Source organism: Hibiscus syriacus, unplaced genomic scaffold, assembly GCF_006381635.1.
Source record: "Hibiscus syriacus cultivar Baekdansim isolate YM2019G1 unplaced genomic scaffold, ASM638163v2 tig00111671_pilon, whole genome shotgun sequence".
Classification (NCBI taxonomy): Eukaryota; Viridiplantae; Streptophyta; class Magnoliopsida; order Malvales; family Malvaceae; genus Hibiscus; species Hibiscus syriacus.
In genome coordinates, this window is record NW_024063152.1 from 344,650 (window position 1) to 361,150 (window position 16,501).

General features: G+C 38.7%; 2 protein-coding genes across 2 annotated transcripts; one reads left to right on the top strand and one right to left on the bottom strand.

Moving 5' to 3' along the window:
- Nucleotides 1-602: 602 nt before the first annotated feature.
- Nucleotides 603-1,516, bottom strand: LOC120167296 (SNF1-related protein kinase regulatory subunit beta-3-like). Its single transcript, XM_039176362.1, has one exon. It carries the CDS (start codon nt 1,056-1,058, stop codon nt 603-605), a length of 456 nt encoding a protein of 151 aa, XP_039032293.1. The 5' UTR covers nt 1,059-1,516.
- An 11,004-nt stretch (nt 1,517-12,520) lies between these two features.
- Nucleotides 12,521-14,698, top strand: LOC120167394 (heavy metal-associated isoprenylated plant protein 34-like). Its single transcript, XM_039176425.1, has 4 exons — nt 12,521-12,745; nt 12,848-12,929; nt 13,031-13,209; nt 13,246-14,698. The coding sequence occupies exons 1-4, from the start codon at nt 12,716-12,718 to the stop codon at nt 14,491-14,493; spliced, it is 1,539 nt and encodes a 512-aa protein (XP_039032356.1). The 5' UTR covers nt 12,521-12,715; the 3' UTR covers nt 14,494-14,698.
- The last annotated feature ends 1,803 nt before the right edge of the window (nt 14,699-16,501 follow it).

A 16,501-nucleotide genomic window follows, 5' to 3' on the forward strand; every position in this document is an offset into this window, starting at 1 on the left:
GAAAAGTTAAAATTTAAATTAAATATAAAAATAAAAAAAATGAATATAGTGGAGTGACAGTACTCTTAAAGTTAACTGGCAAACAAGACACAAATCCATAACCTGAAACATGCATGTGGCAACCTTTGACCAGCAATATCCTTGTTCTTCAATGGCAACCTCCAGTCTCGAGTCTTCTTCTTCAGTCCACGTGCCTACATTCAAAGCTGGATCTAGAGAATTCACCTTTGATTAGTTAAAATCATCCCTTATGCACGAGCAGGAACAACAACTCCGAGGAGCCTGACCAGGCTGGCCAGGCTTTGGCATTTCATCCCTGCGTCTGATAAAGTGCTGAGGTGGACCACGTGCTTGAAGATTCCGGTCATTGGAAAGCCTGAGGTGGACCACGTGCTTGAAGATTCCGGTCATTGGAAAGCGTCAAAACTCTCGATCGAAAGGGCCAGTGGGGTCGAGTTACTTGCGGAGACAAAGATAAGCAAGGTAAATAACGCGATCTTTCGCAGCAGTGCGATGAAGATTGGTGTGTTTGCAGAAATACTTGGGATGCTCGAGAGTGCAGCAACCGACCATTTGGGCGAGCAGCAAGAATAGCCAGTTGATCATCTGGGCCACTGCATTGTAACCTCCAGGAACATATTGTTGGAAATGGCAGCTCTCACCAAATTAGCAACCAGCAGCGCGGGTCTAGAATTCTTAATTCCGCCATTAACGTTGAACCCAGCTTCACGACTTCCTCTTTTACGAGTATCCATTATAGAATTTGAACGAAAACGATGAGTAAACCCAAGTGCCACTACAGATCTAGGTGCCTCTCGATTCTCAATGTAAAGATGATTTAGAATCACATTTTCTGGCAAAGGCGTACTCCCAGAAGCATTCAGACTTAAGGGGTAGCTAAGCAACGAACGATGCAGGTGTGGAGGGACAACTGGTGGGTCACGTGCGTCATCTTCACTCCCAGGGTATGCATTATTGTAACTTGAATCAGGTGATCTTGGAACTTCAAACCCAACGACTTTTTCTTCATCTTGATCATCACCATATTGGTTGTTCATGCTGAAGAGTGATACGAGAGGCTAGCAGAGCTCAATCACCAAAACTCCCAGCTTTTCAATCCCATGTCTCCCGAGAAAAAGAGAAAAATTTTCCAGTAGAAAATAAGTAATTGTTGGAGAAGACCCAAAAATAAGAGACTAGCTACTGGCAGGAGAATCGACCATAAGAATCTGCCCTGAATATTGTTTTAATAAAAGCATTAAGCATAGTATAAGAAAAGAAAGGATTTGTAAAATCTGGAAAGTCTCTCCTTGTCTAAAGCGGCGGTGACCATGGCTGCTATGGGCTGCTCCGTTTTCACGTTTTCTAGACAGATTCCTCACCGACCCCTTTGGAGAGGCAAAGTGTGAATTGAAGGAAGGAGAAACTGGAAGGGAGGTTGGTTCGTTGTTTGCTTCTGAGCTCCTTCACCTTCGCTGCTGCTGCCTACGATCGACTGTATGTCTTGCATTGCTAACGACTCTCGCTCCTTGTTTGCTTCTTCGTCTGCATAAATACCAGAAAACGATATCGATCTCTTCCCCAGCAATGATGCAATGCCATGAAAGTCTTGGTGTGTGCATGATGAAAGCATTTGATTGGTGGAACTTTGGGGGTGATGATGATCTTCTTCATGAGGAGTTTGGAGCATGAAATTTGCTGGGGGGAAAGTCATTCGATTGCTAGCTAGACAGGATCCAACAGGCAACTGAGTTTAGCACTAATCTTCGTTCCTCCAAAATGGAAAAAGAAACATAGATATGCATCCCTTAATAAAGCCAAAAATGGTGGCCCCCATTAAAAAGAAAAAAGAAAATGTAACTAAAAGGAGAAAATTATGGGATTTGTTTTGAGTTAGTGGGGGTAGTGGTTGCACAATGGAAGGGGAAAGTTGCTGGGTAGTGTTTGAGTGGGTTATTGTTTTCTAACTATGTGGGGTGCAAAAAGTTAATAAAATATTGAATGAATGGTTAAAAAAAGTGTGTTTACAGCTGCCCCTCTTTGTCCATAGTCGTGTAACGGGTGTAGGACAAAGATTAAAAGACACGCTTTTTTGTTTAACATGAATGTATCCAAATTTAACACCATCCATATAGGGGTGAAATCCCATCGAATATCCTCTGTTTTAGAGTTGAAATCCGATATTTGGTCTAAAACACAAAATGAATCCCTCGCCGTGAGTTGAACTAGAAAATTCTGAGCACGAAATCCTTCGTTGTGAAGTTGAAAACGAGCTCAAAGCTTTTGACAAGTGGCATCTGAATCGTCTTCTGGCTCAAGATACTTCGTCGTGAAGGTGGAACTTGAACTGAAGACTTTGGTGTTGTGATGTTACAGATGACCCCTTCGTCGTGAGGTTAAGTCAATCCGTTGGGGTATGATACCCTTCGTTGTGAAGTTGTACATGTATATGGCCCCTTCGTCGTGAAGTTGAGCCTGAGAATTGGATATCCTTCGTTGTGAGGTCGAAATCCAAGTAAGTTGTATTGTTTTGAGACCAATATCCTTCACCGTGAAGTTGAAATCGGTTCTGGAACTGGAAAGTTTATTGACAGACACTCCTTCTTTAAGTTGGATATCCTTCGTCGTGAAGTTGAAATCCAATCTAGAGATGGATGCTGCTTGTGTGCACGATTCCCTTCGTCGTGAAGTTGAACTTGCGTTGTCTAGAGTCCAATATCCTTCGTTGTGAAGTTGAAATTGGCTCTGAAATTGAGAAGTTGGTTATTGACAACCAGCGGTCCCTTCGTCGTGAAGTTGAACTTGCGTTGTCTGGAGTACAATATCCTTCGTTGTGAAGTTGAAATTGGCTCTGAAATTGAGAAGTTGGTTATTGACAACCAGCGGTCCCTTCGTCGTGAAGTTGAACTTACGTTGTCTAGAGTCCAATATCCTTCGTTGTGAAGTTGAAATTGGCTTTGAAATTGAGAAGTTGGTTATTGACAACCAGCGGTCCCTTCGTCGTGAAGTTGAACTTACGTTGTCTGGAGTCCAATATCCTTCGTTGTGAAGTTGAAATTCGCTTTGAAATTGAGAAGTTGGTTATTGACAACCAGCGGTCCCTTCGTCGTGAAGTTGAACTTACGTTGTCTGGAGTCCAATATCCTTCGTTGTGAAGTTGAAATTGGGAAATGTTTATTGACAACCAGCGGTCCCTTCGTCGTGAAGTTGAACTTGCGTTGTCTGGAGTCCAATATCCTTCGTTGTGAAGTTGAAATTGGCTCTGAAATTGAGAAGTTGTTTGTTGACAACCAGCGGTCCCTTCGTCGTGAAGTTGAACATACGTTGTCTGGAGTCCAATATCCTTCGCTGTGAAGTTGAAATTGGCTCTGAAATTGGAAAGTTATTTATTGACAGACAACTTTTCTTGACTTAAGTTGTGCTGTAAATTTCCTTTAAATGAATTATGGCCCCTTTCGCCAAATTTTGTGAGCCGGATGTCTTCCGTCGTGGAATTGAAATCTGGCTTGAAAGTGTTAACTGGAAACATGCTGCTCATGGTTGAGTTTGAGTCGAACTAGACTTGTTTTGAACTGGTTCTCGAACCTATCTGAAATTGGTTCTAAGATGTCAAGTCGGTTGAGGTGTAGCTTCTTACTGCCGAGTTAATCAACCACCATCCTTCTTTGAAGGCGCTTGAGAATCGAGTATCCTTCATCCTGAAGTCAAAACTTGACTCTAAAAGCTGCAAAAACGTGTATGCTAAAATGATGAATGTGATGCACCTAAGTATGTTTAAGATGCATGCAATATGAATGAATTATGTGTTATCTTCTGGATAGAGTCTCGTGCTTTGTCTGTCAATCAGGTCCTTGGAATGGATCGTGCCCCATTTGCTTCCTGAGCTTTGGCTTTACAGACCTTTCATATCTGAGACTGTTCTGCTTGAAAATGTTTTTCTTATTTTTCTTGTTTTAGGAGAGAGATATGATAAAAATGTTGTAAAATATTGTTCGCAATTGAATCAAATTGTAAATGTGAGTTCAAAAAATATCAAAGGAATCAAGAGCTCTTTTAATACTTTCAGAGTTACAAATCTTTGACAAATGTTCAAATGGATGAGTTGGCTTTAGGTTAGCCTCATTTCTAAGGTTTTGGTAACCCAAAATGTCATTTTTTTTTAATATCGAAATATGCTTTGGCACTTTAATTGGGTGCGGACAAAATGAAGCAACTAGCATGATCACTTACTAGACCTTTTATTTCGGTCCTCTGAAATCTTCCATTTGTTCAAGCTTTGTAGGCTCCTCTAACGAAGGCAGTGCAAAAAATATCGGTCTAAAAATGAAATTCTTGAGTGCTCGTGTGAAATTGACTATAACAGGTGTTCCTTAACTCCCTTAGTCCATTTTACCGAAACTTCATGCTTAGATAAATTCGATTTAATTTGCCGTTATCTGGCTAGCTGAATCCATAAAGCCGGGGCGTTTAACCAATTGCTTTAGAGGGACAACTTATCATTATAATCATTTTTATCAAGTTAACTGAAGGGTTCATCTCATCACAAAGTCTTCGGCCTGACAAAAGCAGTGGAGCAAACACCGAATTGCCAAGTGTCCGAGCAATGTCATGGTTTGAATGACATCTACTCATAAGGCCAGGGCTTTCAAGTTTCCTCTATAACCAATTGCCTTAGCGGAATAGCTCAGTTTTTACGAATTTAATTTCTTAAGATTGTCAAGAAGAACCTGTCATAGTCTAGGTGTTTTTGAAAGTCCAGGAATCTCATCTTTAGAGTTCAATTTTCAAGCAACTGGCCTAAACTAGATTCACCTAGTCGACTATTCCATCTGTGAAGATCGTGATCATCATTGAACGTCTTAAATAAAAAGCATAGTAATGGTCATATGCAAATGATGCCCCATGTTGTTCGCACCTTATGAAAGGAAAAGGTTACATTGGTTAATTGCAAGAGCATGGTACGGTGTTTGAGTGTATATTCTGGGTAAGGTCAAGGTCCTTGTTTTAAAACATGTTACTTTGTCAACGATCCGTAACGTTGAACCATTCACAGAGTTTCTTAATTCAAATGATATTCAAAGAATTGCAAGTTTGCAAATGTGATCCATTGCTTAACATCTTTAAAGTAACATAAATTTATTTAAAAGTCCTTATAAAAACTTGAGAAAAAAAATGGAAAAACAAATTCAAACAAAATGTCTCAAATGATGAAATGGTCTTCCTCACTTGGATGCCCCCAAGTTGTTGAAGTCGATCCGATTCTTGTTACGTATTTTCTGTATGATTCTCTTGATTGTGGAGTAATTCTCGATAGTGCGCCCCGAGACTCCGCTGCAATGAGCGTTCTCATCATACTACCTAGGGTACGGGGCTTCATGGATTTCTCTGGATATGGTGACACCACATGTGCGTCGAACAAATGTTGGTAAAGCTCCTTATATGTCATAGGGTCAGAATATTCTCATTTTTGATGAGACATGTGAATGCAATGAAAAAAAGGGAATCATAATGAGAATGTAAAGAAAAGTAACAAAATGCACAATATGTCTGAATGTATGATGCATGAAATGTTCGAGGCATTGATCCGAAAAATGTGCCTATTATTCTGAATAATCCTTATTGGGGACAAAAATGTTACGTCTGAAGAGACAAAAAACTTTTTTGATGGTATAGATCATGCACAGTCTCTGGAAAGTTGATTCGTCTTCCGCTTTTTCACCGGTTGAATATCCTGTCGAACCATTCCGACTTCTTTGGCTAAACTTGTGCGGGTGATTAGTTGCCTGCCCCAAAAAATGTCTCGAATGACTACATCTCCGGCCTTCACTCTATGCCGAGCTCGTTCTAAACGAAAGTGCCATTGGAGCCCTCCATCCGGAGTTTGTCGACTTATTTTTGGAATTCATCAATAATGGTCTCCAGCTTAGCTAGGGTTTCACCATCTTGTTCTCGTAATTTTCGAAAGGACTCTCCGGGTCAATAACTATTTCCTCGTCTTGCCCCTGAAACCTTTGCCTCTAAGTATTCTTTGATACCGGTTGGACTTCTGAGCTTTTTATCTCTTTGTATTATAACCCCTTTGTCCATTAATGCAGATTATTCATGTTTTAACAAACACATTTTTGGTGGATCAACACCTCGTTTTAATGATGTGAATGATAAAAAAAAAATGCAAAAGAACAAAAATAAAAGGAGAAAAAAAAAGTTAGTGAGATAAGGATAATAATAAAAAAAGATGAAAATGAAAAGTCCTACCCCACATGATATCTACCCGAACATGGTTAGTATTCCTACCCAGACATGATCTCTATCCCGCATGCTAATTTCAAACAAATCCTAACCGCATATTTGTCTAGTTCGCATGCTTCGAACAGAGAGTAAAGTAGGAAATAAAGTAGCCTAGGGTTTGGAATGAGGTTTTGGGGTGGGCTCTAATTCTCCATAATCTCCCGGTTTAGGTTCTAAAAAGGTACTAGAGTTCTCCTTGCTGGTGTCCCCTTGGGCTTGCCAGACCCTTAGTCCTAAGCCCATTACAAGCTTATGTGGACTAAGTTAAACTCGAGAGGAAACATTCCCTTATGCCCGCACGGTGAATAAATTCACACGAAGACATAAGATATATGAATCCCGAAGGCTACTTGCTAGGCATATGCGGTGAATAAATTCACACGAATGCGTCGCTTTCACCCCCACTTAAAAGGGTTTGGAGCTCGGGTATAGAGCCAAAGATGAAAATTTTAAAAAATCTGAAATCATTGAACAAACGTTAGTACAACTATTTACTTGAAGGATAATCAAAGGTAAATGAATGGAATCGAATAAATAAGTTAAAATTTAAATTTACAATTTTTCACATAAAAAGACAACCGAAAAGTAATTCTGGCCTGACTCACTTACCTGTCCCCAGCGGAGTCGCCAAGCTGTCGTAACCGTCTTTCGGTTGGGGCCCAGAATCGGGCTTCGACTTGAATTGATTGGGTTAGAGTCGCCACCGACCACTTTAAAACGAATTTAGGTGGGCCGGACACCATCTTACCTGATCTGCGTTTCACCAGAAATATGTCGGGCTCGGGAGTCGGTTACGGTCAAGGAAGGATTAGCACCCTTGAACCGCCCTTTCGGTACCAATTAATTTGTCGATTGTATTTAATTGCGAAAAGTTAAAATTTAAATTAAAAATAAAAATAAAAAAAATGAATATAGTGGAGTGACAGTACTCTTAAAGTTAACTGGCAATTAAGATACAAATCCATAACCTGAAACATGCATGTGGCAACCTTTGACCATCAATTTCCTTGTTCTTCAATGGCAACCTCCAGTCTCGAGTCTTCTTCTTCAGTCCACGTGCCTACATTCAAAGCTGGATCTAGAGAATTCACCTTTGATTAGTTAAAATCATCCCTTATGCACGAGCAGGAACAACAACTCCGAGGAGCCTGACCAGGCTGGCCAGGCTTTGGCATTTCATCCCTGCGTCTGATAAAGTGCTGAGGTGGACCACGTGCTTGAAGATTCCGGTCATTGGAAAGCCTGAGGTGGACCACGTGCTTGAAGATTCCGGTCATTGGAAAGCGTCAAAACTCTCGATCTAGGTGCCTCTCGATTCTCAATGTAAAGATGATTTAGAATCACATTTTCTGGCAAAGGCGTACTCCCAGAAGCATTCAGACTTAAGGGGTAGCTAAGCAACGAACGATGCAGGTGTGGAGGGACAACTGGTGGGTCACGTGCGTCATCTTCACTCCCAGGGTATGCATTATTGTAACTTGAATCAGGTGATCTTGGAACTTCAAACCCAACGACTTTTTCTTCATCTTGATCATCACCATATTGGTTGTTCATGCTGAAGAGTGATACGAGAGGCTAGCAGAGCTCAATCACCAAAACTCCCAGCTTTTCAATCCCACGTCTCCCGAGAAAAAGAGAAAAATTTTCCAGTAGAAAATAAGTAATTGTTGGAGAAGACCCAAAAATAAGAGACTAGCTACTGGCAGGAGAATCGACCATAAGAATCTGCCCTGAATATTGTTTTAATAAAAGCATTAAGCATAGTATAAGAAAAGAAAGGATTTGTAAAATCTGGAAAGTCTCTCCTTGTCTAAAGCGGCGGTGACCATGGCTGCTATGGGCTGCTCCGTTTTCACGTTTTCTAGACAGATTCCTCACCGACCCCTTTGGAGAGGCAAAGTGTGAATTGAAGGAAGGAGAAACTGGAAGGGAGGTTGGTTCGTTGTTTGCTTCTGAGCTCCTTCACCTTCGCTGCTGCTGCCTACGATCGACTGTATGTCTTGCATTGCTAACGACTCTCGCTCCTTGTTTGCTTCTTCGTCTGCATAAATACCAGAAAACGATATCGATCTCTTCCCCAGCAATGATGCAATGCCATGAAAGTCTTGGTGTGTGCATGATGAAAGCATTTGATTGGTGGAACTTTGGGGGTGATGATGATCTTCTTCATGAGGAGTTTGGAGCATGAAATTTGCTGGGGGAAAAGTCATTCGATTGCTAGCTAGACAGGATCCAACAGGCAACTGAGTTTAGCACTAATCTTCGTTCCTCCAAAGGGGGTAGTGGTTGCACAATGGAAGGGGAAAGTTGCTGGGTAGTGTTTAAGTGGGTTATTGTTTTCTAACTATGTGGGGTGCAAAAAGTTAATAAAATATTGAATGAATGGTTAAAAAAAGTGTGTTTACAATGGTAAAATTACATTTTATCCACCAAAATTCACAATTCATTTATGGCCTTTCCTATGGAAAATGTTTATAGATTCACCCTGCTTGTCGTTGAAGTAATAATGTATTTTTTTTCTCTACAATTAAAGCTACACAGAAATTTAGTTAATTAAAATTAATTAATAATAAGTTTATATATTTAATTTAATATATGATTTAATAATTTATTTTATGTTTATATTTTAAAAATATGTTATATAGGATGGTTAAATTTAGGATAAAGTATATAAACGATCTTCCGACTATATGACATTATTTTATTGAATCTAAGAATTATTAAAAGTTACAAAATAGTTTACCGACTATAAGGATTTCTTTTGTTGAGTCCTCCGACTATTAAAAGTTACAAAAAGGTCTCATTATTATCCATAATATAAACTTATCATTTTCAATCAAAAAATTGTCGATCGTTTGTGTCAGACGTTAACATGCTGACTGTGATATGATAAAATTATATTTTAATCAAATCTATTAGAACCATTATTACTTTCAAACATTGACTCAAATACATAATATAAACAGAGAGTCGATCCACAAACTACAATTCAAATGGTTATAAGATTAGATTTTATCATATCTCAATCAACATGTTAACGTCTAACTTAGACAACCATATATTTTTAATAAAAAATGACAAATTTGGAATATATAAATAGTCACATAATCATTTTGTAACTTTTAATAGTCAGATGACTCAACTAAACCAAACAACGTCCTATAATTAAAAGACTATTTTGTAACTTTTAATAATTAATAAATTGAACAAAATAACATAACATAATTGAGAGATCATTTGTATATTTTACCATTAAATTTAATACTTCCACTTAAAAAAAGTTAAAAACCCAAGATTTAGGCAATTTTTCTAATAAATCACAGGTGATCGGTATATTTACCGATCTAACACCGGTCAAATTATATTTTTTGATCTAACACCCGTAACAGTAAAGCGCGCCCCCTGCCCCGCGATATACGGTGATTATAGCGCGCCCCCTGATCCGCGCTAACCTTGGTATCTAACACGTGAGGTATAACGCGGTGCAGGGGGCACGCTATATCCCTAAATACACGACTCTTCACATCCTAATCCTCCCTATAAATACCCCCATCCTCAATCACTTTTATCACACCAAATTCTCTAAAATTTCCTAAATTTCTCTCAATTACTCTCTCTTTTTAAGGTATATTTTATAATATTTTTACTATTATGTATTTACTTTATTTAATATTTTACTAATATAATTTTTTTGCAGATGTATAATGGAAGGCAGTCTACTTCGCTCGGATATAAATCATATATCTCTACACTTTGCTGATACAGTAACATTTTAACGTTTTAATTTAATTTTAATTATTAGTAATATTTAGTTGATTTATTTAATGCATGATTATTATATTAAGAATTAAATATCTCGACACTTTACTGATACGGTAACATTTTAACGTTTTAATTTAATTTAAATTATTAGTAATAATTAGTTGATTTATTTAATGCATGATTATTAGATTAATAATTAATTTTTGTAATTATTTATTTTTAGGAGAAGGATCATGTATTAGATCCTTTTTTTAGGAATCTTAAGTTAGTGATACCCAGCCGTGTCTTGCCGTATTTAGTAGAGGCTGAATTCGGTTAAATAGGTAGATATCAGGGTCACTGTAAGATAGATCCAGACCTGATTTCTGCCTTAATAGAGCGGTGGAGGCCGGAGACCCACACATTCCATCTTCCGTGCGGAGAGTGCACGATCACGCTTGAGGATGTTTCTATGCACCTGGGGCTTCCGGCGGATGGAGACGTGATATCTGGGATAGCTTTCGGTTCTTGGACTACTTTGTGTCGGAATAAACTAGGACGTGTCCCGGAAAATTTTATCGGAGGTATGATACCGTTAAATTCGTTAGATGCCAATTTTCGGGAGTTGAGCGCAGACGTCTCTGAGGATGAGGTTAAGATGTATGCACGGGCATGCATACTGCAGCTGATAGGAGGGTTGCTGATGCCGTACAAATCGCGCAACCTAGTTCAATGCATGTGGTTGCGACATCTTAGCGACTTTCGTCTCGCCCGATCATTCAGTTGGGGCTCGACAGTTTTGGCTTTGCTGTACAGGGAGATGTGTGGTTCCTCCATGCTCTCCACATTTAGGTCGAAGAACCTACTACTTGTACGCCTTCCCCTTGAACTGGAAGGCATGTCGACATTGAGATCGAAAAAGTTCGCAGTCGAATGCCTCCCCCTGGAGCTTGAAGCCATCGTGTCAAATGGGAACTGCACAAATGGTTGCTTCGATGTCATCTCCATATGGTCAAAGAAATTTGCTAATGAATGCCTTCCCCTTGAACTGGACGCGGTGTTGCCATACGGATTGTTCGTGGACCCACCTCGCTACATATCGTAAGGAGTTGCGGATGAATGTCTCCCCATTATGACATTAAAATCATTACACATTACTGTAGTCGGACTGTCAACTTGATTAACTTGTTCAGCCAGCCCATAGTGTGAGCTTAAATATTGACCCCGAACAACACGCACTTGAACAAAATATGCATACATCTCAATAGCGGTGTCTGAATAATTACTTTGAGCTTCAACCATCATTTGAACATCATCATTATTCGAAAGTTCGAACGTTGTATAAGTTAATGGCAACAATGATGTTAGAAATCTGTACTGCAACGACGACATTCTTCTATTACTTCCAACATGAATCTTCCTCGAAATCTTCGTTAATAGCTCCTCAAGAGTTATGTCTCTCTTGAATGATATTTTAACACGCTCATTTGATACAAAAAAAAATGCCGATTTCATCTTCTCGAATTTCACCATCATAATAAACAATAGCTGAAGGTCGCGCCATTATTTGAGTTTAAAAGTACGGTAATATTATATATGCAAAAAAATAACTTAAACAAACCTAATTAAATAAATTATATATGAACGAAAATATAACACAAAATTTTTTTTACACATCAATGTAAATAATTTAAATAATATAATTTTATATTATTACCTGCACCGCAAAACTATTTCGACGTATGTTCCCTCTTTTCAATTTTATAAACATAAAAATTAATTGAAAATAATTAGTGTAATATTTTTTTCAAATAATAATAATAAACAATAAGTATAATTAAAAAATTATAACAAAATTACCTTATAACGAAAAATTGCATGAACTTCTAAATCAAATATGAGAAAATTGCCAGAATTATTATTCGTTGACGGAATTATTGTATTAATTTATAAGAGAGGAGAGATGTGAGGAGATATGCGAGAACCGGAGGGTATTTATAAATATATAAGGCACGGTACTTGCACCGTTATTATATAACGCGGATCAGGGACCGCGTTAAATATAATTTTGATACGGCGTATAGCGCGGAGCAGCGGTCGTGCTATACCCCACGTGTAATCCAGTCAGCGTATAGCGCGGTACAAAGAGCGCATTATACTTCACGTGACGCCAAGTCAGCATATAACGCGATTCAGGGGACGCGCTTTACTGCTACGGGTGTTAGATCGAAAAATATAATCTGACTGGTGTTAAATCGATAAATATATCGATATCCGGTGAAATCGCCCAAGATTTACAAATAATTAAAAAAATATTTAAATTTAATTTAAAAACAAAATTTGCTGTAATTCACTTAGGAAGCTTCAAATAGTATAAAGGCAAGGCAACTGATCTAGCTTAGCTCACACTATCACAGTCCCTGAGACCCAGCTAGCTGTTTTTATTCACTTATTTTCTATATTTAAATCTTCAAGATACTTTGCCTCTTCTGCTAGCCTACTCTCTTTCTTTCTCCTCCCTTTCTTATATGAAGGAAAGCTAAAAGAGCAGCATTTTAATGTCCCAACAACCTCCTTTAAGCTTGTAGCAAAAGGGTTTTCCAGTTCTTCTGTTTCACAGAACCAAAGAGCCAAAAGTTTCAGTTTTTACATCTCTTCTCTTTTTCCCCCTTCTGTTGTTTAAAGGATGAATAAACAAGATGTCATGAAGATGCAGGTACTGTTAGCTTAAATTAGTTCACATATGCAAATTTTTGTTCTCTCATAGGTGCTGTTTTGATTTGATTGTCAACACTGTTTCTGGTTGTTTTGGTTGCAGAAATGGGTTCTCAAAGTGAATATACAATGTAGCTGTGAGGGGTGTAAGCAGAAAATAAGGAAGCTATTGCAGAAAATTGATGGTATTTACATATAATATGTGTGTGTGTGTGTTCATTTTTTTTAGATAGATATTTTAAGTTTCTTTTTTGGGGTTTATTGATTTTTTGTTTTGTTTTGTTAGGGGTGTATACCTGTAGCATAAATGTAGATCAAGGGAAGGTAACAGTGACCGGTAATGTTGATCCGGCTGTGCTCGTCAAGAAGCTGCAGGAATCTGGGAAACATGCACAGCTATGGGGTGGGGCTCAAAAGGGGGGTTCTAATATTTTTCCCAACCAGTTCAAGAACATGAATATGGATGTTGGCAAAGGTGGGAAGGACAACAAGTCTCAAAAGGGTGGCGGCGGCGGCGGCGGCGGAAATAACCAGCAGAAAGGTGGGCAGCAATTTGTGTTACCACAGCATATGCAGCAAATGATGAAAGGGTTTAACCCTCCCAAAGACCAGAAATCTGTCAAGTTTCACTTGCCTGAGGATGATGGAAGTGATGATGAGTTTGACTATGAGTTTGACGATGAATTTGATGATGAGTTCGATGATGATGAGGATGACGATTTTGATGATGAGGGATTTGGTCATGGTCATGGTCATGGACAAATGCAAAACAAGATGGTGGCTATGATGGGAAAAGGCCATGGAGGGCCAAATGTTATGATGAATGGCCATGCCGTGAATGGTAAAAAAGGAGGAGGTGGTGGTGGTGGTGGGGATAATGGCAGGAAAGGGGTAGCTATTGACATGCCTATGGTGATGAAAGGCATGGGGGAGAACAAAGAAGGGAAGCATGGTAATGGAGGAAAGAAAGGAGGAGGTGAAAAGAGCAGCAAAGGAGGGAAAGGAGGAGATAAACGTGGTGGTAAAAAAGGGGGTGAAGGAGGAGGTTTACTTGGGTTTTTCAAGAAGGATAAAGGTGGAAAAGATTCTGGTGCTCATAGTAAAAAGGATAAAAATGAATGGGATGATGATGATGATGATTATGTTAATAACAAAGGCTCTTCTCACAATGGAAAGGGAAGCCATGGTGGTGGTGGTGGAAACAATAATGGCAATGGAGCTAAAAAAGGTGGGGGCAAAAATGGTGGTGGAGGGAGCCATCAGGAGATGATGAACAAAATCAAAAGTGGTGGGTTTCAAGACATTGATGTTATTAATCATGGCAAAGGAGGTGGGGGTGGTGCCACCGGTCATGGCCACCACGGACACGGAGGCGGTGGTGGAGGAAAGAATATAGGGCAAATGGGTTTTAACATGGGCCAAATGGGAAACTACCCAATGAACCAGATGGGTAATTTTGCTGCAGTACAAGGACTACCAGCTCCAGCACCAGCACCAGCACCAGCAGCAATGAATAATGGTGGTGGGTATTATCAAGGGATGGGGCCAGGAAATCCCTATAATCAGCATCAATATATGGCCATGATGATGAATCAACAGAGAGCAAATGGGGGGATGTATCAGCCAATGATGTATGCACAACCATATCCCCAACCAAGCTATGGCCCTCCCCCAATGCATCCACCGCACTCTGAATCTTATGCTCATTACTTTAGTGATGAAAATGCAAACAGCTGCGGTATCATGTGAAATTTTTCCCATATTAGTGATGTTTTCCTTATTTTACAAAAGCTTGATAGGGAAATGTTTAGTTTTCCCTTTAGTCAAAATCCCCCAAACCCTCTCTTTGAAGCCTATGGAGTGAGGCCACTATGTAGTAGAAGAACAATGTACGTAAAGTTTGAGGGATATATGATGAAAATATATAGTTTTTAGTTACTTTTTTTTCTCAAAAGGGGACCCAATTGTATGTCTTTGTGAATTGTTGGTTTCAATTTTAAAAACATGTTTGGCATCAATCCCCCATCAGGCTCCATTTTTCTCTTCAGCTTTTTGACTACAAAATTTTCTCCTATGATTGCAATCTTTCAACTATTTGCTTACACACAACAGTGACTTCTAATTCCCGCAAAGTTAGGTTTAGCATGTGAACCTTCCTTTCAAAGCACTCATTTTCAGGCTGCCATATGCAAATAACGCCTAAACTTCCACATGAACAATGGTTTTTAGAACTAATTTGAGTATAAATAGCTGAATTTACCTTTTATCTCCTTGGCCCTGAGCTTCTTTCTTCCATTAATGGCTTCTTCTTCCCCATATTTTATTCTCAGCTTTCTTCCTGTCTCGAGCAACATCGAAAGCTGAACAAGTTTGTTTTGCCAGTATACAGTGATACCAAGACTAGTTTCTATGTTGCCAACATTTATAAAAACACTCCACTATTGCAAATCCTGTTTGTTGTGGTTCGAATGGGAGGTCATTATGGGTAACTTGTGAAGAAAACTACCTTTCATCAACCTGCCGCACCCCTCGATGCAGTTCGACTCAATGTGCTTGAGCCAATGCTCACTATTGCTACACTCACTCCTCCAAGGTCAGGCCAGGGTTCCACAACAACACGTGGGCTCATGTCGGTGAACCAGTGACGGGCCTAACTGCCATGGGTGAGTTTGAACAAGATGTTCTGTCGATTCATTCCACTCGAGGGTCTAACCCTGGTCCGCTTGTTATGATATCTCGGTCTTGTTCGCTTGTGCTCCCAATGGGGTCATTTTCTTCGGGGATAGCCCTTATCATATGCATCCTGGTAGATATGTCACGCCCTTTAAGCTACACACCACTGATCATTAGTCCACTAGGAGAGTACTAGGATGTTTTGTTTAATGCAACGCTGTTATTGATCGATAAACGAGGTGTCGAAGGCACGGAACTCAGGCATTCCCCTGGTAACATCGGTGGGATAATTTGGGGTTTGTTTCAACTCAACAACAAAAGAAGCAGTGTCGGACAGAGGGTCCCTAACATCAATCTAGTGCTCCATGAGCGCCATGTTGTAGCGATTAGTAAAGGATTGGGGAGCCCTTTGAACCGTGGGTTTGAGCCTAGTTGTTTGGCTCCCCTACAGCTTCGAGCCATCACACAAAGGTCTGAAACCTTTCAAAAGTGATTGAAAAATGGTAGTTAGAGGTGTAAACGAATCCGGTTTGAACAAATGATGTTATATTTATATTTATTTGTTATTTTTGAAAGTATTAATGTTAAGTTTGTGTTTATTTAAATTTTTAATATCGTGTTCGTTTATTTATAGTATGTTCATTTGACATTCATATATTCAATTAACATTCGTTTAACGTCCTTCAACCAATAATCTATTTCTATCATTTTAATTGTAAGCTAAAAAATGATAAAATTACATCATTAATATTTAAATTTCTTAAGTTTCATAATTTAAACTCTAAAATTTATCTTATATTCAATTTAATTCATACATTCACCGATATTTAAAATGTAAATAAAAAATAAAAAGAAAATTAAGTAAACGACCCTATAAATGATTCGATAAATTAACTTATAAATAAATCGATAAACGAACTTATAAACAAGTCTTATAATTGAGTCGATAAACCAATTTATAAATGAACTTATTCATAAATATAAACAAATCGAACATATATCTATTTGAGTTCATTTATTAAATAAATAAATATAACACTATTATATTTATTTATTTATTTTAATAAACAAACATAATAAAACA